Genomic DNA, 24,385 nt, shown 5'->3' on the forward strand with positions numbered 1-24,385 from the left:
CAGGACCTCAGACTGGGGAAAAGGTTCACCTTCCAACAGGACAACGACCCTAAGCACACAGCCAAGACAATGCAGGATTGGCTTCGGGGAAAGTCTCTGAATGTCCTTGAGTGGCCCAGCTAGAGCCCGGACTTGAACCCGATCGAACATCTCTGGAGAGACCTGAAAATAGCTGTGCAGCGATGCTCCCCATCCAACATGACAGAGCTTGAGAGGATCTGCAGAGAAGAATGGGAGAAACTCCCCAAATACAGATCTGCCAAGCTTGTAGCGTCATACCCAAGACGACTCGAGGCTTAATCGCTGCCAAAGGTGCTTCAACAAAGTACTGAGTAAAGGGTCTGAATACTTATGTAAATGTGATATTTTTTTATTTTTAATACATTTGCTAAATATTCTAAAAACCTGTTTTTACTTTGTCATTATGGACTATTGTGTGTAGATTGATGAGGGAAAATAGCAATTGAATCCATTTTCAAATAAGGCTGTAACGTAACCAGGGCCGTTACGGTGACCGTATTACCGCTACACCGGTGGTCACGAGCTTCTATTGTCCCTCTAATCACCCTGACAGCAATGCAAATGTATTCGAAAATCGAATCAAACACTTCATGAGAGCCCATGAGTTCATGTTCCGCAACATTTCTATAGGCTATGCAATTGCATGAGAAAACAAAGAGTGATGGTCTCTATTAAAAAGTGATGGCCTCAATCACATTGACCGTTACTCTCTTTGCTGACCATCATTTTCACTTGTCTGACCGCTTGCATGATGACGAGTTTCTCACACGACTGGCCTATCTGGGTGATGTTTTTTCTTGCCTGAATGATCTGAATCTAGGATTACAGGGACTCTCCGCAAACTATATTCAATGTGCGTGACAAAATTGAGGCTATGATTAACAAGTTGGAGCTCTTCTCTGTCTGCATTAAAAGGACAACACACAGGTCTTTCCATCATTGTATGCTTTTCTGAGTGCAAATGAACTCAAGCTTACGGACAATGTCAAATGTGATATAGCGAAGCACCTGAGTGAGCTGGGCGCGGAATTACGCAGGTACTTTCCCGAAACGGATAACACAAACAACTGGATTCGTTATCCCTTTCATGCCCTGCCTCTAGTCCACTTACCGATATTAACCAAATGCATGCTTTTCAACCGTTCGCTGCCTGCACCCGCATGCCCGACTAGCATCACCACCCTGGATGGTTCCGACCTAGAATATGTGGACATCTATAAGTACCTAGGTGTCTGGCTAGACTGTAAATTCTCCTTCCAGACTCATATCAAACATCTCCAATCTAAAATCAAATCTAGAGTCGGCTTTCTATTCCGCAACAAAGCCTCCAAACTTACCCTAGTAAAACTGACTATCCTACCGATCCTCGACTTCATCTACAAAATAGCTTCCAACACTCTACTCAGAAAACTGGATGCAGTTTATCACAGTGCCATCCGTTTTGTTACTAAAGCACCTTATACCACCCACCACTGCGACCTGTATGCTCTAGTCGGCTGGCCCTCGCTACATATTCATCGCCAGACCCACTGGCTCCAGGTCATCTACAAGTCCATGCTAGGTAAAGCTCCGCCTTATCGTTCACTGGTCACGATGACAACACCCACCCGTAGCATGCGCTCCAGCAGGTGTATCTCACTGATCATCCCTAAAGCTAACACCTCATTTGGCCGCCTTTCGTTTCAGTTCTCTGCTGCCTGTGACTGGAACGAATTGCAAAAATCGCTGAAGTTGGAGACTTTTATCTCCCTCACCAACTTCAAACATCTGCTATCTGAGCAGCTAACCGATCGCTGCAGCTGTACATAGTCTATCGGTAAATAGCCCACCCAATTTTACCTACCTCATCCCCATACTGTTTTTATTTATTTACTTTTCTGCTCTTTTGCACACCAATATCTCTACCTGTACATGACCATCTGATCATTTATCACTCCAGTGTTAATCTGCAAAATTTTAATTATTCGCCTACCTCCTCATGCCTTTTGCACACAATGTATATAGACTCTCTTTTTTTTCTACTGTGTTATTGACTTGTTAATTGTTTACTCCATGTGTAACTCTGTGTTGTCTGTTCACACTGCTATGCTTTATCTTGGCCAGGTCGCAGTTGCAAATGAGAACTTGTTCTCAACTAGCCTGCCTGGTTAAATAAAGGTGAAATAAAAAATAAAAATAAAATAAAATAAAAAAATCTGAACAAGAGAGCCTCATCGAAATTTAAACAAGCGGTCCTGTGAAAATTTTATTTAATCAGAAGCCACTGCTGGATTTCTGGATTGGGCTGAGCTCAGAGTATCCCGCCTTGTTGCAAATCGCGCTGTTAAGACACTGATGACTTTTGCAACCACGTACCTATGTGAGAGTGGATTCTCGGCCCTCACTAGCATGAAAACTAAATACAGGCACAGACTGTGTGTGGAAAATGATTGAAGACTGAGACTCTCTCTAATACAACCCAACATTGCAGAGTTATGTGCATCCTTTCAAGCACACCCTTCTCATTAACCTGTGGTGAGTTATTCACAATTTCCAATGAACAAATACGGTTTTACATGTAAGATGGTTAAATAAAGAGCCAAATTATTGATTATTATTATTTGTGCCCTGGTCCTATAAGAGCTTTTTGTCACTTCCACTTCTTATGTTTAATAATGGTATTGTATAGTGTGTGTGGCAGGCTTACAATGATGGCAAAAAACAACATTTGAGAGTGCGCTGACCCTGGTGCTAGAGAGGGTACGTAGCTGGAGGTTGAATGTTTGAAGGGGTATGGGACTATAAAAAGTTTGGGAACCACTGGTGTAGGCTATATTACATGGATATAATAGACTTTTTAAAATGTAGGCTATGCGTGGAAGGAAGGAGATGCTAAATGTGTTCATGATAATTAACAGTCAATTACCGTGAGACTGGCAGTTATTTGCCTGACAATCACCATTTGACAAAGTTTCATGACCGCCATAGCTTCTAAACGTAACAAAATGTGGAAAAAGTGAAGGGGTCTGAATACTTTCTGAATGCACTATATGTGTGCCACTCTACAATGCCAACAAGCCACGCAGGACTCATCAGAACAGTGGATGAGACCCGGTACTAAATCAGACTGGGATAAAATATATAAACAAGATCACACAAAATTATTGCCTGGTGACCTTCTGAACTTCCCAATACCTTTCTGATGCATTTCAGTCACTTCAAACCATACTTCCTGTAGATTGAAATACTGTCAAAAGTAGAAGTAAAAACATTGACTGTTGATTACATCACTTTGTTACATGGTGGGATCGCAAAACATTTTTTATATAAAAATGGGGTCGTGGGCTAAAACAAATTGGGAACCCCTGCCCTAGCTAATCTTAGTTGAACAGGTAGGTATGTGAAATGCGGTTGTGAATTTCATATGAGCTCAATTAGGATTGAGGGCTCCTGCAAAGGCATTTCTGTCAAACTACCAAGGTCAGTTCTACAGAGAAAACTGGCACAAGAATCTCAATAGTAATTTGGCAGGTGGCATTCTCCCAGGATTAACCCATATACAACAAATCTACCACCAACTACAGTAATTCTACATTTGAAAAAAAACAAAAAATCACTGTTGTACTTGCCTTTCTTGCACTACCAGCTGCATTAGTGTGAAAGCAAAAGTGCAGACCATGTTATAAAACTGTAATTGCATCAAATGGTTGTTTTATGCAACAGAATAGAGAGTTCTTATAACTCTATTGTGTCTGTGTGACCTGAAAGTGGGCCTCTGGGGGATTTAACACTGACATGAGTTAATGTTTCTGTACTGGGGTACCAGGGGGAGATGGCTTCAGTGTGGAGTTGGGGGGCCAGACCCTCGTTTCCACACAATGCGGACAGTTTTTACAGAAGATACTGTCTGCTGTGAATTATAAGTATCTTTCATATAAATCTTAACCTCGTGACCCATTCCATACATATGTTGTTTGTCATGTAAACTGAAGGAGGATGGACTTTGCTATAAAACGCTGTGGCTCAAACCAGCTCGTTGAGTTCTCAGTGATCACCTCCAGGGGTGATTACCAACCAGCTCCATTACTGCAGTAATTAAATAATAAAGTTTGATTGTTTTGAAGAAATCTAAAAGTCTCTCATTTTTTATTACAATAATTCCACCACACTAGTCTTTTCTTACTAGATTTTTCTGCTTTATTAAAGAAAATGTTACCTACAGAAACCAGGTTTCCATCCAACCTTTTAATGCGCGTAAAGTACATGTCGGATAAAACAATTGCACCACAGGCCTGATGGAAATAGCAAATGTAGATAAATGTAGACAAAACAAAATACGCTAGACAAAGTGAGATATTTTTCTGTCTGTAAAATTAATTATGCAAGAAAAGGCGGTGGAAACGCCTTTATGAGTAAATAATGATATACACTGAACAGAAATATAAACGCAAAATGTAAAGTATTGGTCCCATGTTTTATGAGTTGAAATAAAAGATCACAGAAATGTTCCATATGCACAAAAAGCTAATTTCTCTCAAGTTTTGTGCAAAAATGTGGTTACACACAACACAATCCCACAGATGTCTCAAATTTTGAGGGAGTGAGCAATTGGCATGCCGACTGCAGGAATGTCCACCAGAACTGTTGCCAGAGAACTGAATGTTAATTTCTCTATCATAAACTTTTTTAAGGGTATCTGTGACCAACAGATGCATATCTGTATTCCCAGTATTGTGAAATGCATAGATTCAGGCCTAATGAATATATTTCAATTGACTGATTTCCTTAAATGAACTGTAACTCAGTAAAATCTATGAAATTGTTGCTTCATATCGAAGTAAACTTGGAGTCACGCGATAATGTGTTGTGTGGTCCTCCCACTACGACTCGGGAAAGCATGCAGTTTATTAGGATACAAATGAAATAAGTTATGAACTTCACAGAGTGGTGAAAGTCCACATTGATGAGCTTAATGATCCTCTCCAATAAATATCTAGGGTCTTATTCTGGTAACATGATGATCGATCTCGCTATTTTGTCCATAATAATCTCATCATGTTGTAGGCTATTCCCAGACTGTGTCTGTGAGGTATTGGCTAGAGCGCATGTGCCAAGACCAGATTGGGCACATTCGCAATATAACAAAAATAATTTGTCACAAAACCATCAGTAGAATTGAAAATGTGATGGAAACCCATTTAAATTGTATTTTTCTTTGGTTCATGGGAGTTTAACTGCAAAAGTGTGTTTTATGTGCACTAAGTCACCACGCATAGCCTTTAATCCGCAACAAGTCAATTTGATGGAAACACATCTCCGATGGAAGCATATTTTAGAATATTCGCATGAAAATCTGTTGCCAATTGGATGGAAACCTATCTTATGACTCTATAACCGTGATATGTGGCTCTGGATAAGAGTGTCTTCTATATGACTAAATGTAAATTTGTTTATTTGTTTGTTTGTTTTACTCACATCTTCTCCTCCTTCATCCTTGGAGTCCTGAGATGCTCCCAGAGTCAGAGCCTCTGCTCTCAACCTGAAGAGGCAAAGAGTCATAAGAGTCCAAAGTCACACACACTATGCCCGCATGCACACACTCCCAACACCCCTCACCTCTTCAGCTCTTCTTCCAGTTCTTTAACCTTTGTGTCTACTTTGTTCTTGGCGGTCCTAAGAGCCTCCAGTTCCTCTCTCAGCACCTCATGCTCCCCAGAGAGCTCATCCACTTTGGCTATTAGGTCGTTCTTCACGATGTTCAGAGCATTTCTGAATGGATAGAAATGGGAATCAATACTGCTTAACTCAATAATGGTTTCCAGGTGGGGAGGGAGGACGGGCAGATGGATGGGGACATCTTGCATTCATTTATTTGATTGTTTTTTTTGTACCTGTAACCCCACCTCAAAAAAAAATTGACAAAACTAAATAAAAACATTTAAAAAAAACTTTCTCTACGTGTCTTACTCTCTCTCACACACACACACACACACACACACACACACACACACACACACACACACACACACACACACACACACACACACACCCTTGCATGTCTGTGTGTGCTCTCTCTATTCATCAAAATAATTTTATTTTTACTCAACCCTTGCAAAAGAACAGCCCCCCTAGTAAATCTATCTTGCACCAAACCATCTTTAATATGCAGCAGCACAACAAACAAGAGTAAGTTTGAAACACACACACTTACTTGGTCTCCAGAAGATGTTTGTTCTCCGTCAGCAGATTCTCCACCTCCTTGCCCATCCCTGTGACGTATCAGCTAGCGTTAGTGTTAGCATTAATTAGCACTAACAACACTCTTTCTAGCCTGGTCCCAGATCTGTTTGTGCTGTCTGTCTTGCCAAACAGTTGGAGAGAACACAAGCAGACTTCTTCTATAGCTCTATAAACACTTCACAAACTTTCCAAGTGTTCATTAACTATAAACTTAGCTAACTTTTTTTCATGAACACATGAATCGTCTTTGAATATGAATTCTGGGGCTTTTTATGGATTAATTCTACTTCAGTAATGTATGAACATTTGGAGGTTTTGGGGAGCATCATCGTGTTTAAGCCAACTTCCGCAAGCTGAAATGAAACCAAGAAAAGCCCAAAAGAAATACAGATATGATAGTGTGTTTGCTGTGACATGCTAAAATGAAAGGAGAATAGATCTCTGAAATTAAGTCAAAGATGAAAAACAAATACAAAAGAAGAAAAAAAAAAGCTTGCCAGACTCAAATAACAGCCAACAGGAAATGGGAGGAAGTGACATCACAGCAGAGGAACAGATAGGAAATGGCATCACAACATGGAACACAGCAAAGACGAGACATCGCAGACAGACACAACAGCATGGGAAGATTAGCAACCTTCTAGAGATGCTGAATAAGGCTAGAGGGAGCCTTACCGAAAAAATCATCACGGACTGGGAGAGAGGAAGAGAAACAGGGAGAGAGAGGAGAAAGAAAGAAAGAGAGAGAGAGAGAGAGAGAGAGAGAGAGAGAGATGGGGTGAGATAAAAGAGAGAGGGAAGAGAGAATGCTGATAAGCACTTGTTATATACTAAAGCTTCAGAGAGTAAAAAGAGAGCTTGGACCTGTCCAAGACCAGAGAACACTAGAAGTCAGTTTAAACTCAGAGAGATTTACCTTTATTGACCACAGGGTTCAGTTGAGCTTAGTAACATTACGACCAACCAATCAAAAAGAGCATTATCTGGACTAGATCAACATTTAAAACAACTGGTGTGGCCTGGAATGCCAGCAGTGTTATTGGGTAAAGCCTACAGGCACACCGTGGAACTTCATGTATTGGAAGATGGGAGGCAGGGGTGTGTGTGTATGTGTGTGTCTGAGAAAGAGAGGGTTCAGATACACACCTGAGAACTCCCCTAGGGGCGTGTCCAGCATACACAGGAAGGGAGAGAGGAAGCATAGAGAAGGGTCACGGGTCAATAAACTAATATGATCGCAATGAAATAAACCAATCATAAAGCTATGTCAACTAAACCCAGTAACAGAAAGTAAACCAAGACTAAATCAAGAATAATTTAGCTTGCCCTGTAAAATCAACCATTCAAATATATCAAATCAATGGGGACTGCAGCCATGGTGCAAGATATCCTAGAGTGCTTTGCAGTGCAGTGGAGGATGGGGGAGCTGCCGGGAATGTGGGGTGGTGGTGAACATTCCGCCGTGTGTAGGGTTAAAGTTCAGAGCCAGCCAGTGCTATGGCAACGGTGACACAGCTGGTGACACAGCCTCAAAACATAGTGCTTAATTGTGACATTTATACAAAAAAAATAAGCTAAACATATTTCACAGGAATAACCCTTTCCTCTTTTTGAGGCGTTTGGGGCACCCACCAGCTTAGCACTAAGCACCGCAGCTTCTATTCCCAATGACTCTTTGCTTAGTGCAGACACAGGTCGGGTTCCAGACGCATGCCAGAACTCACAATGCTGGATAGGTGTTTAACATATCAGCTCACCACATAATTTGAAATAGCAATCTGACACACGACTGTGCAGTCGATGACATGGCACACAACCATTGGTTAATGCAACGCAATGTTTACAATGTAGACAGCCTGGAACATCACCAGAGACTGGCCTACGCTGTCTTCCAATAGCTCATTTGCATATACCACACTCCTCTGATTGGCTTACCTAGTAGCTCCGCCCCAGCGTCAACATCCCCGATGATGTCAGACTTGGCATCCTTGATCTCATGGTAGAGGGAGTCTGTGTTGATACCGAATGCCTCGTTCACGATGCCCTGGGAAGGACTGACACACGCACTGATATTTAATCATTGCTGTGTGTGTGTGTGTGTGTGTGTGTGTGTGTGTGTGTGTGTGTGTTACCTGTTTCCTCCACCATAAAGACGGGGGTCCACACACATATCCAACTCTGGGGTGGAATCGATGATCTCTTGGAATTCTGACCACTCATCACTGCTACCCATACCTGAGTACAGATAGAATATCATACACACTCAATACCGTATTCACAAAGTATCTCAGAATAGGAGTGATCTAGGATCAGTTCTGCCTTTTAGATCATAATGAATAAGATTACATGGACAGGGGGGGACCTGATCCTAGATCAGCACTCCTTCTCTGAGGGACTTTATGATACAGGCCCTGATCACACAATGAACCACTCATGTTAAGTGTGTGTGCGTGGGTGCGTGTGTGTGTGTGTGTGTGTGTGTAACTATACTTTACACTCACCAATGCTGACGTTCCTGGTTTCCTGGGAGACCTGCACCTCCATGTTTCTGCTGAGGCGTTTAGCACTCTTCCTGCCGCGGCTTACAGCATGCATTGGGTCGAACTCGCCGGGCGGGAGGAAGCCCTCGTTGAGGGGCGTGACGGTGGCGGAAGGGACGGAGGACGTGGGCGTGTTGGACTTACTTCCTGTGCTACTGGGCGTGGCTGCCACCGAGTCCGACTCGGAACCATCCTCCTGGGGCATCAGAGGTCAGGGGTTAAAGAGGTCAAGGGGTTATATTGTAAAAGAGGGGCTGCATCCCGATTCTTCCCCCTTCTCCCAAAGTGTACACTTCCCTTCATGGATTTAACAATGGTGGAAACTCCCTCCAGACAATGTTTGCAGCAAGCCAATGCTTTAAAATCAATGACGGAGAGTATGCAAGTGCACATTTAGGCTGAAGGGTGGAGAATAGAGAAGCCAGGGATCTTCTCTTGCAAGGATCGTTCACGATCTTGCTTATACTTACAATCTTGCGCATAGACTTAGTAACAAAGCATCACACTTAGCCTTACACGTGAAACGGGATGTAAAGACAGGTGCAAATGGGACGATAGAAGCTAAGTTATGTTCTAGTATTGTAGAAAAAAGCACTTAAGTGAAAAGAAATTACACAAATTGAATGTAATATTTGTCCTAATATTAATGTATTCCTCATATCTGTTTATACAATGTCATGTCTTCATTACACTCACTGCCATAAAAAACAATCGACAAACACCACAAAGAAAGGCCCTTGGAAGACAAGGGACACAAGCAGGCGTGAGGGATGTGTCTGGATGATTCTGAATGAAGGTGGGTGTGGCATGACGTGAGGCATGACGTGTTCTGCAGATGTGAGGTCCAGGGGGAGTGTCCAAGTGCGTCCCAAATGGCATCCTATTCCCCTTTATAGTGTACTACTTTTAACCAGGGCCCATAGTGCTCTGGTCAAAATTAGTGCACTATAAAGGGAATAGGGTGCCATTTGGGACAGAGCCTCTATCATACCTGGTAGCCAGAGGTGTGGTGGGATTGGCTGAGCTCGCTGACCTGTCAGACGTTGGTCCCCCCCCCCCCCCGAGACCCCCACGTACCATTCCCATGCCCTCTCCACTGGGGTACAAGCTCAATGACGGGGGACGCTCCACCTTGCTGCTGGGGGAAAAGACAGGGGGAGGGGTGGGAGGAGAGGAGGTGAGGGGAAGGGTAAAGGTTTGAGGGAGAGAAGAAAAAGATAATGAGAATGAAAGACAGAGAGAGAGGTGAGGGGAAAGAGAGGAGAGGGGAAGAGAGAGGATGAGATAGAGAGGGAGGGGCAGAGAGAGAGGTGTGAGGGGGAAGAGAGAGGAGAGGGGCAGAAAGAGGGGGAGATAGAGAGAGGGAGGGGCAGAGAGAGGGGGAGATAGAGAGGGAGGGTGGGAGATAATATACTGTACATTAGGTATCTGGAGAGACGTGAAAGCTAACTTTGGGGTTGCATAACATAAAACTGAAAATCCCCTGAATTAAGCACAACACACAAAGCCAGCTACTGGACAGACTGACACTAAACCAGACCAACATAATATGACACAATATATCCATATTATGGAGAAACGGGAGAGACTATATGGACTCGCCTGTTGCCCAAATTGATGACGTACTGTATGTTGCGCAACTGAGAGTAAAGTGGAGACGAGTGGATTGGGTTCAGTCAAGCCGGTGCGAATGACCAGTGCAACGATGTGGTATCAAGGCTTGCCGACGTGAGTTGCTTACCACAGGGTAGCTGTATCACATGGGCAATTTGTTCCATCCCAATTGATTTTATCTTGAGTAGGATAACAGCCTACATGAAAAAGAATGTGTAAAATTGGTAGTAACCATATGGATGTCACCGTGATACAGTCTACTGCTCAATGGGGAGAGTTTGTCGGCAACATTTTTTTCTTCTTTTTTCCACCAAAGCAAACAAGTGAAAACAACAATACAGATAAAAACAAATTAAAACAAAAAAAACGGTGCGCAGGTGTGGTTGGAAGCCCAAGGGCTTATATGAAAACCACACCACAAAAAAACAATATGCAATACATAAGTACAACTAAGCTATTAACGTCTACTTAAAAAATATATATTACTCCGATAAAAACGTAATGATTCTGAATACATTCCAAGTCCCGACTTCGGCAGACAAGTTTCAAATTCTCGCTGAAGTTTCTAGCCACAAGCATAAACTAGCGAGCTGGGAAGGGCTCATCAGGACGATTGCATGAACTAACTGAACCGAATCCATTCGTCTCCACTCGATTCAGCTGCGCGACAGACAGACAGACAGACAGACAGACAGACAGACAGACAGACCATAAACAGTTGGTGATAGAGGAGAAGGTAAAGGACAAAGGCACGAACTCTGGGTCATTCCATATTGGGAAGTAGTGGGGGCAGGGGAACTTCTAGTCCAAGAAGGAGAGGCTGGTTGGTCAATGGAGCCAGGGCAGTGATCATCAAGTCCTAGTCCTGGGAACCACAGTGTCTGCAGACCTGATTCAACTAATCAACAAGCCCCCTAGTAGTTGAATCAGGTGTGTTAGTGCTGGGCTTGAGCAAACGCCTGTATACCCAGCAGAGCTAGGTTTTTAAATACCTGAAAAGGTGCTGAGCGATTAACCATGTTTTAGTTTTTTTGTTGTTATTACAAACAACTAATTGACCATAGTCGTTTCAATTACTTGAAATCGAGTTATATATTTTTTTCTTAGTGCCATTTCTCTAGATAGAAATCAAATCATTGACCAGATAAATTAAGTCCAGAACTACAGTGCCTTGCGAAAGTATTCGGCCCCCTTGAACTTTGCGACCTTTTGCCACATTTCAGGCTTCAAACATAAAGATATAAAACTGTATTTTTTTGTGAAGAATCAACAACAAGTGGGACACAATCATGAAGTGGAACGACATTTATTGGATATTTCAAACTTTTTTAACAAATCAAAAACTGAAAAATTGGGCGTGCAAAATTATTCAGCCCCCTTAAGTTAATACTTTGTAGCGCCACCTTTTGCTGCGATTACAGCTGTAAATCGCTTGGGGTATGTCTCTATCAGTTTTGCACATCGAGAGACTGACATTTTTTCCCATTCCTCCTTGCAAAACAGCTCGAGCTCAGTGAGGTTGGATGGAGAGCATTTGTGAACAGCAGTTTTCAGTTCTTTCCACAGATTCTCGATTGGATTCAGGTCTGGACTTTGACTTGGCCATTCTAACACCTAGATATGTTTATTTTTGAACCATTCCATTGTAGATTTTGCTTTATGTTTTGGATCATTGTCTTGTTGGAAGACAAATCTCCGTCCCAGTCTCAGGTCTTTTGCAGACTCCATCAGGTTTTCTTCCAAAATGGTCCTGTATTTGGCTCCATCCATCTTCCCATCAATTTTAACCATATTCCCTGTCCCTGCTGAAGAAAAGCAGGCCCAAACCATGATGCTGCCACCACCATGTTTGACAGTGGGGATGGTGTGTTCAGCTGTGTTGCTTTTACGCCAAACATAACGTTTTGCATTGTTGCCAAAAAGTTCAATTTTGGTTTAATCTGACCAGAGCACCTTCTTCCACATGTTTGGTGTGTCTCCCAGGTGGCTTGTGGCAAACTTTAAACGGCACTTTTTATGGATATCTTTAAGAAATGGCTTTCTTCTTGCCACTCTCCCATAAAGGCCAGATTTGTGCAATATACGACTGATTGTTGTCCTATGGACAGTCTCCCACCTCAGCTGTAGATCTCTGCAGTTCATCCAGAGTGATCATGGGCCTCTTGGCTGCATCTCTGATCAGTCTTCTCCTTGTATGAGCTGAAAGTTTAGAGGGACGGCCAGGTCTTGGTAGATTTGCAGTGGTCTGATACTCCTTCCATTTCAATATTATCGCTTGCACAGTGCTCCTTGGGATGTTTAAAGCTTGGGAAATATTTTTGTATCCAAATCCGGCTTTAAACTTCTTCACAACAGTATCTCGGACCTGCCTGGTGTGTTCCTTGTTCTTCATGATGCTCTCTGCGCTTTTAACGGACCTCTGAGACTATCACAGTGCAGGTGCATTTATACAAAGACTTGATTACACACAGGTGGATTGTATTTATCATCATTAGTCATTTAGGTCAACATTGGATCATTCAGAGATCCTCACTGAACTTCTGGAGAGAGTTTGCTGCACTGAAAGTAAAGGGGCTGAATAATTTTGCACGCCCAATTTCTCAGTTTTTGATTTGTTAAAAAAGTTTGAAATATCCAATAAATGCCGTTCCACTTCATGATTGTGTCCCACTTGTTGTTGATTCTTCACAAAAAAATACAGTTTTATATCTTTATGTTTGAAGCCTGAAATGTGGCAAAAGGTCGCAAAGTTCAAGGGGGCCGAATACTTTCGCAAGGCACTGTATATGGGATGCTGGGCTGAAGGGAGTTGTAGTTTTCATTAAGCAAATAATCAACCTAGCTCAGCTCAGAAATGTGGTAATTAACTACAATGGCCATAATCCATTGTGCCTGTTCTTTTCTGGTTCGGATACATTTTTACGCCTGCTACATTAGGTTAGATACACACAGACCGCATTCGCCACCGCATGAGAGAGAGGATAGTAGACAACACAATGACGAGAGTGAGGGATAGAAAGTTTGTGAAAGTATGCCTTATCTACTTTAAAGAACTATTCAAATGATTTCGTCTGACAGTTTTGCAGCATACTTAGGCAGGCTAGCCTAGCTAAATAGGATGACTAAAGACAACACAGTATGGTGAGAACAGAGATAACGTTAGATGGTTGTCTTGCTGGCTGCTACTGCCTGAGCAGTTGAGACGAGATGCTGACTTTAAGGAATGAAAAATTATAAAGTCGTCAAATAAAACTAAGTAATATACACAACTGAAATATTTAATTATTTAATAACAATTCTCTATTTGTGGACCTGACAGAGACAATGGAATATTTCCAATGTTTTGGCACTTGAATGTTCACTATTTTTGGCATCTCCATTAAAAACCTCATTTTAATGTAAAAAATAAATAACCGAACTGAAACCGAACAGACTTCGAAAATCACTAATCGCTCAGCACTACTGAAATAAATATCTGAGCCTGGTTCAGCTTGCCTGGCTTTATAAACCAATAGAAAAGTTCCAAAGAGACTCAAACAAAATCTGAGTGTTTAAAATTATTTTTCAAGTATTTGAACCTGGGTCCTATACTCAGGACCAAGACTGACAAACACTGAATGAGATTGGGATTGAGGGGACAGGGATGGGGGGGGGTAAGAGGCAAAGAGGTTTTTGGGGGTAGTGATTTACCTTTTCCTCCACACGTGGCGTTGACTGTGCAACACAGCAGCACGAGCACAGAGTGAGACAACGAGACAGACATATGGTGATTAGAGTGAAACCAAACAGGTCACAAGTGGTGTAGTGGGGGGTAAACACACATACATTTTGTTTAGTGAAATATTTTATTTTGCACAAGCATTTACCCACCTTCTGCAGAAAAAGGGCATTGAAAGTATAGGGAGTGTTATTTTACTCACCACAAACAGCGATCATCTTTTACTAACCTGTTTGGTAAACCACTACATCACTGGTCACAAAACAAGCTAACACAGGCTAACACACACAGCACAACACAACTACAGCACACTAAACCCAAGCACAACAAACCACATACCAATACCTCAGCATAGTTGTTACTACTAGCTATGCCAGGATCAATTTCTATACTCTTCCCCCTGCACACACACTCCCACCAACACACCCACCCATCCATGCACACTTTCCAGAAAGGTCACAACTAATTATATTATATCTATGTTGTTGTATGAACTGTATTGTTTTGTCTGTATGCTGCTCAATGGAATTCTTCACTGGGGGATAATAACGTTTTCTGATGAAAATGTTTTTTTTTTTTAAGTCAGCCACTCACGTCCGTCCACTGCCTGGTCCTTCTGGCTGGCTGTTGTTCCCTGCCTGTTGCATCTTGGACCTCTCAATATGCTCCACGTATGTTTGAATCATCTGACAGGAAGATAGAGGATGAGTGAGGAAGCTGTACGTAATACCATTGACTTGATTCTATTGTACCAGCCAAACTACATCAAGATACAAACCTAGCAGCTAGTATGGAGTCAGATACTAAACTCTCCCATGCACAAACACACACACACACGGCTGTTACTACCTCTGTGTGTCGCTGGTGCAAAGCGTTGTACTCCTTCTTCATGTCTGACTCACGCTCCTCCAGACGCGTGACTGAAACCCAGAAAAACAGAATCAGAGTCAACCAGCCTCATATTGCAACAGAACTGTGGGTTATATACTTCGGGCTGGTTTCCTGGACACAGATCTTGGACAAAAACCTGTTCAAATGAGATTCTCCATTGAAAGTGTCTATTAGTCCAGGACTTGCTGGACATGGCTCCATATTGGACAGTGGATAGTGTGATGGTGCTCTCCATTTGTTAATTGTTTACTCCATGTGTAACTCTGTGTTGTCTGTTCACACTGCTATGCTTTATCTTGGCCAGGTCGCAGTTGTAAATGAGACCTTGTTCTCAACTAGCCTACCTGGTTAAATAAAGGTGAAATATTTTTTTTTAAATTAAAGCTGGTCTGCTTTGAAACACTAAATGGTGGCAGGCCTATTTCCTCATTGATTGAATATGTGAGTCTGTTTGCTGTCAGAGGCAAAACCCTATTAAGCCATATTGACCACAGAAGACAGAACATGCACTGGCTCATCCGTTCATGGTGGGTTAAGTGTAAAACAGGCTATACCGTGTCCTTGAATACTACATGCAAAGCTCTTCACGGTGCAAAACCAATGTGTGCTAGTATGCTATGTGTAGTCCTCCACAGTGTAGGTAGACAATAGTGCACAGTCACTATGTGCTGGGCTATGCACTTTGTGCTTGGCTGTCAATAGTGCACCGTCACATTGTGCTAGTTATGAGTAATGCAGACTCACAGTGTGTGTGTGGTAGTTCTGAGAAGGGAAGACTCACAGTGTGCTAGTTCTGAGTTGTGCTAGTTCTGATTAATGCACACTTACAGTATGCTAGTTTTGAGAAGTACACACTCACTCTGGTCAAAGTAGTTCTTGCTCTGAGTAATAGTACACAGTATTTTACTACTGAGGTACTATTCACTCTGGTTAGAATAGTTCTAGTTATTAAAGACTGATGAGCAACGGAAAAACACATGCCGAATCGATGTGTTGTCTTATGTAAACAAAGTCTGATCCATCGCACTGCTGGGCATAACTGTCTCGCTGCATATGCCATTAGATACAGCGTAATCACCTGCAGCTGTTTATCCCATGTAGTGGGCAAATGGCATTGTCAAAATCAAATTGTCAGAGTACTTCTAGTTAATAAGTCTAGTTAACACTTGTTGAAGTCATGTTTTTTTTAAATGTATTTTTTATTAGGGGGTGGATCAGCTTTAATATTGCGGATAGATTGTTGCTTCCATCAATGTAATAGTCTGCATCATTTACAATCCCCAGTATATTTTTGGGGTAACTATATACAGTTGAAGTCAGAAGTTTACACACACCTTAGCCAAATACATTTAAACTCAGTTTTTCACAATTCCTGACATTTAATCCTAGTAAAAATTCCCTGTCTTAGGTCAGTTAGGATCACCACTTCATTTTAAGAATGTGAAATGTCAGAATAATAGTAGAGAGAACGATTTTTTTTCATTTATTAATTTCATGACATTCCCAGTGGGTCAGAAGTTTATATACACTCAATTAGTATTTGGTAGCATTGCCTTTAAATGGTTTAACTGGGGCAAACATTTCAGGTAGCCTTCCACACGCTTCCCACAATAAGTTGGGTGAATGTTGGCCCATTCCTCCTGACAGAGCTTGGTGTACATACACACAAATACATACATATACATTACCCTTCAAAAGTTTGGGGTCATTTACAAATGTCCTTGTTTTTGAAAGAAAAGCGAAATTTTTTATTTTTTTGTCCATTAAAGTAACATCAAATTGATCAGAAATACAGTGTAGACATTGTTAATGTTGTAAATGACTTTTGTTCCTGAAAACGGCAGAATTAAAAAAATGTCATGGTATCCAATTAGTAGTAGTTACTGTCTTGTCTCATCGCTGCAACTCCCGTACAGACACAGGAGAGGCGAAGGCCGAGAGCCATGCGTCCTCCGAAACACAACCCAACCAAGCCGCACTGCTTTTTGACACAACGCACATCCGACCCGGAAGCCAGCCGCACCAATGTGTCGGAGGAAACACCGTACACCTAGCGACCTGGTCAGCGTGCACTGGGCCCGGCCCGCCACAGGAGTCGCTAGTGCGCGATGAGACAAGGATATCCCTGCCGGCCAAACCCTCCCTAAACCGGACAACGCTGGGACAATTGTGCGCCGCCCCATGAGCCTCCCGGTCGCGGCCGGCTCGAACCCAGAATCTCTGGTGGCAGTGCCTTAGACCACTGCACCACCCGGGAGGCCTGGAAACGGCAGATTTTTTTTAATGGAATATCTACATAGGCGTACAGAGGCCCATTATCAGCAACCATCACTCTTCTGTTCCAAAGGCACGTTGTGTTAGATAAACTTGAATTATCATTTTAAAAGGCTAACTGATCATTAGAAAACCCTAACGCAATTTTGTTAACACAGCTGAAAACTGTTGTCCTGACTAAAGAATAAATACAATTGGCCTTGTTTAGACTAGTTGAGTTTCTGTAGCATCAGCATTTGTGGATTCGATTACAGGCTCAAAATGGCCAGAAACAAAGAACCTTCTTCTGAAACTCGTCCGTCTATTCTTGTTCTGAGAAATGAAGGCTATTCCATGCGAGATCTCGTACAACGCTGTGTACTACTTCCTTCACAGAGCAGCGCAAACTGGCTCTAACCAGAATAGAAAGAGGAGTGAGAGGCCCTGGTGCACAACTGAGCAAGAGGACAAGTACATTAGAGCGTCTAGTTTGAGAACCAGACACCTCACAAAACTGGCAGCTTCATTAAATAGCACCCGCAAAACACCAGTCTCAAAGTCAACAGTGAAGTGGAATGCTGGCATTCTAGGCGGAGTTGCAAAGAAAAAGCCATATCTCAGACTGGCCAATAAAAAGCTAAGATTAAGATGGGCAAAATAACACAGACACTGGGCAGAGGAAGATTGGAAAAAAGTGTTATGGACAGACAAATCTAAGTTTGAGGTGTTTGGATCACAAAGGAGAACATCCGTGAGACGCAAAAAAAAAATGAAAAGATGATGGAGGTGTGCTTGACGCCATCTGTCAAGCATGGCGGAGGCAATGTGATGGTCTGGGGGTGCGTTGGTGGTGGTAAAGTGAGAGATTTGTACAGGTTAAAAGGGATTTTGAAGAAGGAAGGCTATCACTCCATTTTGCAACGCCATGCCCTGTGGACGACGGGTTAATTGGATCCAATTTCCTCCTACAACAGGACAATGACCTAAAAGCACAGCTCCAAATTAGCAAGAACTATTTACGGAAGAAGCAGTCAGCTGGTATTCTGTCTATAATGGAGTGGCCAGCACAGTCACAGGGTCTCAACTCTCTTGAGCTGTTGTGGGAGCAGCTTGACCGTATGGTACCTAAGAAGTGCCCATCAAGCCAATCCAACTTGTGGGAGGTGCTTCAGGAAGCATGGGGTGAAATATCTTCAGATTACCTCAACAAATTGACAACTAGAATACCAAAGGTCTGCAAGGCTGTATTTGCTGCAAATGGAGGATTCTTTGACGAAAGCAAAGTTTGAAGGACACAATTATTATTTCAATAAAAAATACATATTTATAATCTTGTCAACATCTTCACACACACACACACACACACACACTTTAAAAAAAAAATATACCTGTCACATCTGCTCCTGCAACGTCCTCTACTGCTCATCCTGTGTCTCCTTGACCTGCCGCCACTCCCCCAGTACTCTCTCCCTCTCCCTCTCTCTGTGTGTGTGTGATTGTGTGGGCGGAGATAGGTATGCTAGAGTCAGAGCAGATCCCCACCAGCTGCAACCTGTTCCATAATCAAGACCTCTACAAATACTCAGGACTGCCACTTCCACGCTGCCAGATCGTTATCTCTGCTCAGTCAGTCTACAGTTCTAGCAGTTTGTTACTATTCAGGACCTGTTATGCCAGTTTTCCTTGCCTGACGCTGTTTTCCTCTCCGCTACAGTTCTGCCCGCTCTGAATCTGGTCCCTGTCTCCAGTCCCACGTCTCGTCATCCTGCTACTCTGTCCTGGATTCCACAATCCACTACTTCCTTGGATTCCCCTCGAACTGCTTACCCTGTCCCAACCCCTCTCACCTCAGCCTCCGTACCTGGTTTCCTGCAACCCACCAGAGCTTCCCCTGGCCTGCACTCCATTTCCCCCCTGTGTTGTAATATCATCACAGTTTCCTCGGCTGAGTCTGCTCTTGGATTTCCCTGTTCCACTCCACGTACCAATACCTTATTTTATTATTCCCTGCAAACCCTACCACCCCTCCCCCAATTGGAGTAAACTAATAAACAATAACACTTAGGCTTCTACTTCCAGCTTATACATACTATGCACATTTTACAGACAATCTATTTTACAATAGATATATTTTCTTTTGTTTTTAGTCCTGGCCTACCTCTATTACTGATGTTCTATTTACCATATATTTGTAACTGTGCTATTTCAAAGGTTCTGAACCTATATACATTTTACAGACCCCGTATGTTTTACATTTGTTATTAGTCCCACCCTTCAACTCCATTTAACCCCTCCCATCTCGGATTACTATTTGCCATTATTTTAACTGTGCTGTGAGGCTTCACAAAAGTACTGAACCTTTCTATTCTCATAGTTTCTACAGATTGTAAATTAAACATTTTTGCTAAAATCATTATTGATCTCATTGTTGATCGATTGACTGACTTTTCAAATCACCCTGTATTGCTATCTGCAGCGTTAGCTCTAGGTAAATGTTGCAATTCTTCAGCCATCCCTGGACCTGTGACAAAACGAGCTACATCTGGACAGTTCCAAAATAAATGACTCCGCCTTCTCGCTGACAAAATCTGCAGAGCTGAGAAGATTGTATAACATTATATTGATTGCAAGTTTTGAATGTCAATTCATAAACCATGTGCCATGGAATCGGTACATCAAAATCCCTTACCAACTATTTCGCAATTTATATGGTGTTATAACAGCTTAACTTTAGTCCGTCCCCTAACCGGGCTCGAACCAGGGACCCTCTGCCCACATCAACAACTGACACCCACGAAGCATCGTTACCCATTGCTCCACAAAATCCGCGGCCCTTGAAGAGCAAGGAAAACGACTACTTCAAGGTCTCAGAGCGAGTGACGTCACCGATTGTAACGCTATTAGCGCGCACCACCGCTAACTTATTTAGTTTTCAAATAACCAAAAGTGAGCGGTTGTAATCTGAATAAAGGGAAAAAAGCCATTCTGGAACATGGGGTGAGACATTCTTATAAATATACTAGAGAACAATTTGGGATTTAAGTATAACTTTATGACTGATGCCTTTAGTGAGAGGTCTAATGCTTTGATATTTAATTTCTGCCCTCCGAATTCATGTTCATCATATATATCATCATCAATAGGCCCTTTTAATTTTGCCTGGCTTGCCATTCCAAATCAAATTCAATATTTTTTGCTCATATAATTTATAAAGCAGGTCACTAGGTGTAGGCAAAACCATAAGCAAATAGGTAAACTGTGATATGACTAAAGAGTTAATCAGGGTGATTTTTCCAGGAATAGACAGGTGTTATCCTTCCCATGGTAGCAAGATCTTATCTATTTTTGCTAACTTTCTATTAAAATGTATTGGAGTGAGATTTCTTTCTTTCGGGATATGTATACTGAGAATGTCCACATCCCCGTCAGATATTTTTTTGGTGAACTACATGGTAATATAAAAGTTACATTTTTTTGTGATCCAATATGTAATATAGTATCATAATTTGGTTTTAATCCAGAGAGGTTAGAAAAAGTATCTAGATCTATGTAGCCGTGGAGGGATTCTTATTGTGGATTTAAAAGAAAACATGTACAATGTACAATAACATCTTCGTTCTTAAGCCATGGATTTCTAATTCCTTAATATTATTGTTGGATCTAATTTTAACAGCTAAAATTTTGATGGCAATAATAAATAGATATGCCGATAGTGGACAACCTTGTTTTACTCCTCGACAGTTTAAAACTTTCTGAGATGTAGCCATTATTTACCATTTTACACCTACTATACATAACTTTAACCCATTTTATAAGAGATTCTCAAATTGAAATATTCCAGGCATTTATATATAAACCCCAGTCGTACTTTATCAAAAGTTTTTCCGTACACGGTCGCCAGGTGTATGGTGTTTCCTCCGACACATTGGTGTGGCTGGCTTCCGGGTTAAGCAGGCATTGCGTCAAGAAGCAGTGTTGCTTGGTTGGGTCGTGTTTCGGAAGATGCATGGCTCTCGACCTTCGCCTCTCCCGAGTCCATACAGGTGTTGCAGTGATGAGACAAGACTGTAACTACCAATTGGATACCATGAAATTGGGGAGAAAAAGGGGTAAAAGTAAAAATAATAATTATATCTGTACTGTTAGTCCTTCAATTTCCTTTGTTAGTATGGACTCTTTTAGGCAATAAGGAGATCTGCTGTACCTATGTTATGTCGGAAAAAGTAAGTTATAAATTATTCTGTCCTAGTTAAAAACAAGGTACATATCAGTATTTAAAACAGTATTATAATCTCCCACTATAATAATAGAGTCTAGTGTTGCTTGTAGAGTTGATAAATTCTTATTTATATTTTCTAAGAAGCTTGGATCATCATTATTTGGACCATATAGGTTAATAAGTCATATCTGTTTATGGCACAATAACATGTTTTAAATCATCCATCTACCTTGAGGATCTGTTTGGACAATTTGCACATTTGGATCAACATTACTGTTAATTAATATCATCACCCCCTTTTGAATTTCTTTGCTCATGGGAGAAATATATTTCACTTCCCCAGTCCTTTTTTCATAAAACTTCATCTAAAATTGGAATGAGTTTCCTTTAAACAATAGATATTATATTCCTTCTCTTTTAGGCAGGTAAATACTGATCGTCTTTTCTTATTATCTGCTAAGCCATTACAATTATAACTGGCTATACTTACTTCACCAATTACAATAATGAGACAAGTTTCAATTCTATTCATCATAATATATGTTTGTAAACATACCATTAAAAAGTAACATGATGATTGAGTGTCTATATAGCTGTACCATGATTTTTGAATTGCTACTAAGTAAACCACCAATTGGTCCCCACTATTCCACCCGCTAAAACCCCTCCTCATCCCGAGTTGGGTTGTCATCCCAATGACCGGCACACCACCCTCAACCCCCCAGATCCCATGGCCCTGGAGAGACCGTGACCATCCTTCGAAAGACCACACAGTGCCACCCACAGAACAGAAGCAGATCAACCGCCAAAAGCATTTCCATTGCCCTCACCTCGATTTGTATTATATATAGCTATTAAAAAATATATATTTAAATCCTGTTTATCTTAATTTCCATAATTAGCTATTCATATTTGTAGTAATTCTATACTCACTCTGGTCAGCGTTGTTCTAGTTATTATAGTTCTATACCCACTCTGATCGAAGTAGTTCTGGTTATTATAATTTTATACTCACTCTAGTCAGAGTAGTCCTACTTATTAAGTCTAAGGGTCTATTCACAAATAGTCCTCTTTAAAATAACCGATCTCAGTGAACTCTGGGGTAAAAGAAAGCAAAATAACTCACTTCTCTTTGTATTCACACTGCCCTTGACTTGGAATGAGGACTCAACTCTTTTTTTTCTTCCAGTTCACTTCAGCTATTTTGTGGTCCGAGTCTCCTTTGCATTCACATCGCTACGCTTTGAAAGGAACCAAGATCTTTATCCAACATTTACTGAATGCACTCTGGGTTTTTGCAAAGTGCAGGACAATCCATCAGAACGTGTTATCCTACAGATATTTATATCTACTTATATTTTGGAAGCTAATAGAGTCCATTTAGTTAAAAGATGAGACATAATAATTATAATTACTATGAACAAATATTATTAGTAACAGAATAAATAGCAGAAGAATAACTGCAGATTAAATAATGCTGTAATTTAAAATTGTACACCCAATATAGTCTACTCCCCTTTAAGAGCTAGAATTGATTTTGTACCTTATGTTGTGATTCTCACCAAATATATTGTTGTCATCTCACACTATTCAAACCCCACGGGTGAATAAACAGGTTAGAATCTCTCTTTACAGATCACATATTGCAAACAAATGTGGCACGAATGTGAGGGGTTATGGGAGGGGAAACGGTGTTGCAGAACTCTAGTATGTGGTGCGGGAATAATAACAAGCGAAACTGGGTAGCTTTGTGTTGTACATTGCCCTAAAAAAGTGTTTGGTTCCCTTCTGGGTCCCTTTTGAGGGTTCTGAGTTCCTTTTGAGTGTTCACACTGGACAAAAAATGAAGCGAGCCACACTGAGGTCATGAAAATTGTCAGAAAGGGACCAAGTGTGAAAACATCCTAATGCTCACTCTGGTCAGAGTAGTTCTAGTTCTGAGCAGTAACAGTAGTTTATACTCACTCTGGTCAGAATAGTTCTTGGTCTTGAGCTCCAGCTGTTTCCCCTGCAGTTCCAGGCTCTCCACATGAGTCTGCAGGTCCTTCTTCTCCCCCTCCAACGCATCCTCAAACTCTATGAATTTCTGTGGGATAAAACAACCAATAATTAATTCAGGAAGTGAATTGAAATTGCAAATCAAGAATGGAAAAATCTTCATCAAAAATAAAATAGATAGGAAATACAGCACACTCGGAAAGTATTCAGACCCCTTGACTTTTTCCAAAGTTTGTTACGTTACAGACTTATTCTAAAATTCCTCAATCTACACACAATAATGACAAAGCGAAAGCAGTTTTTTTTAGAAAGGTTAGCAAATGTATTAAAAATAAAAAACAGAAATACCTTACTTACATAAATATTCAGACCCTTTGCTATGAGACTCGAAATTGAGCTCAGGTACATCCTATTTCCATTGATAATCCTTGAGATGTTTCCACCTGTGGTAAATTACATTGATTGGACATGATTTGGAAAGGCACACACCTGTCTATATAAGGTCCCACTGTTGACAGTGAATGTCAGAGCAAAAACCAAGCCATGAGGTCGAAGGAATTGTCCTTAGAGCTCCGAGACAGGATTGTGTCGAGGCACAGATCTGGGGAAGGGTACCAAAACATTTCTGCAGCATTCAAGGTCCCCAAGAACAAATTATTAAATGGAAGAAGTTTGGAACCACCAAAACTCTTCCTAAAGCTGGCTGCCCGGCCAAACTGAGCAATCGGGGGAAAAGGGTCTTGGTCAGGGAGGTGCCCAAGAACCCGACGGTCACTTTGACAGAGCTCCAGAGTTCCTCTGTGGAGATCTGAGAAACTTCCAGAAGGACAACCATCTCTGCAGCTCTCCATCAATCAGGCCTTTATGGTAGACTGGCCAGAAAGAAGCCACTCCTCAATAAAAGGCACATGA

At 41.5% G+C, this 24,385-nt stretch overlaps 1 protein-coding gene across 9 annotated transcripts in view; it reads right to left on the reverse strand.

The window, feature by feature from the left end:
* Positions 1 to 24,385, reverse strand: part of mapk8ip3 (mitogen-activated protein kinase 8 interacting protein 3) — a 68,314-nt gene that overhangs the window by 25,985 nt on the left and 17,944 nt on the right. For 7 of the 9 annotated variants that reach the window (XM_090192918.1, XM_090192917.1, XM_090192914.1 and 4 more), the window contains exons 3-15: positions 23,441 to 23,561; positions 14,962 to 15,032; positions 14,707 to 14,798; positions 14,085 to 14,108; positions 9,858 to 9,915; positions 8,742 to 8,976; positions 8,373 to 8,475; positions 8,176 to 8,294; positions 7,387 to 7,398; positions 6,916 to 6,933; positions 6,212 to 6,269; positions 5,617 to 5,769; positions 5,476 to 5,539 (exon numbers count right to left, since the gene is read on the reverse strand). In XM_090192918.1, coding sequence (XP_090049044.1) covers positions 5,476 to 5,539; positions 5,617 to 5,769; positions 6,212 to 6,269; positions 6,916 to 6,933; positions 7,387 to 7,398; positions 8,176 to 8,294; positions 8,373 to 8,475; positions 8,742 to 8,976; positions 9,858 to 9,915; positions 14,085 to 14,108; positions 14,707 to 14,798; positions 14,962 to 15,032; positions 23,441 to 23,561 — 1,128 coding nt within the window. The remainder of the gene's footprint in view (positions 1 to 5,475; positions 5,540 to 5,616; positions 5,770 to 6,211; positions 6,270 to 6,915; positions 6,934 to 7,386; positions 7,399 to 8,175; positions 8,295 to 8,372; positions 8,476 to 8,741; positions 8,977 to 9,857; positions 9,916 to 14,084; positions 14,109 to 14,706; positions 14,799 to 14,961; positions 15,033 to 23,440; positions 23,562 to 24,385) is intronic. The other 2 variants (XM_090192913.1, XM_090192912.1) reach the window with 2 other exon arrangements.

This window comes from Oncorhynchus mykiss, chromosome 12 (assembly GCF_057628025.1).
Source record: "Oncorhynchus mykiss isolate SJ-2025 chromosome 12, ASM5762802v1, whole genome shotgun sequence".
Classification (NCBI taxonomy): Eukaryota; Metazoa; Chordata; class Actinopteri; order Salmoniformes; family Salmonidae; genus Oncorhynchus; species Oncorhynchus mykiss.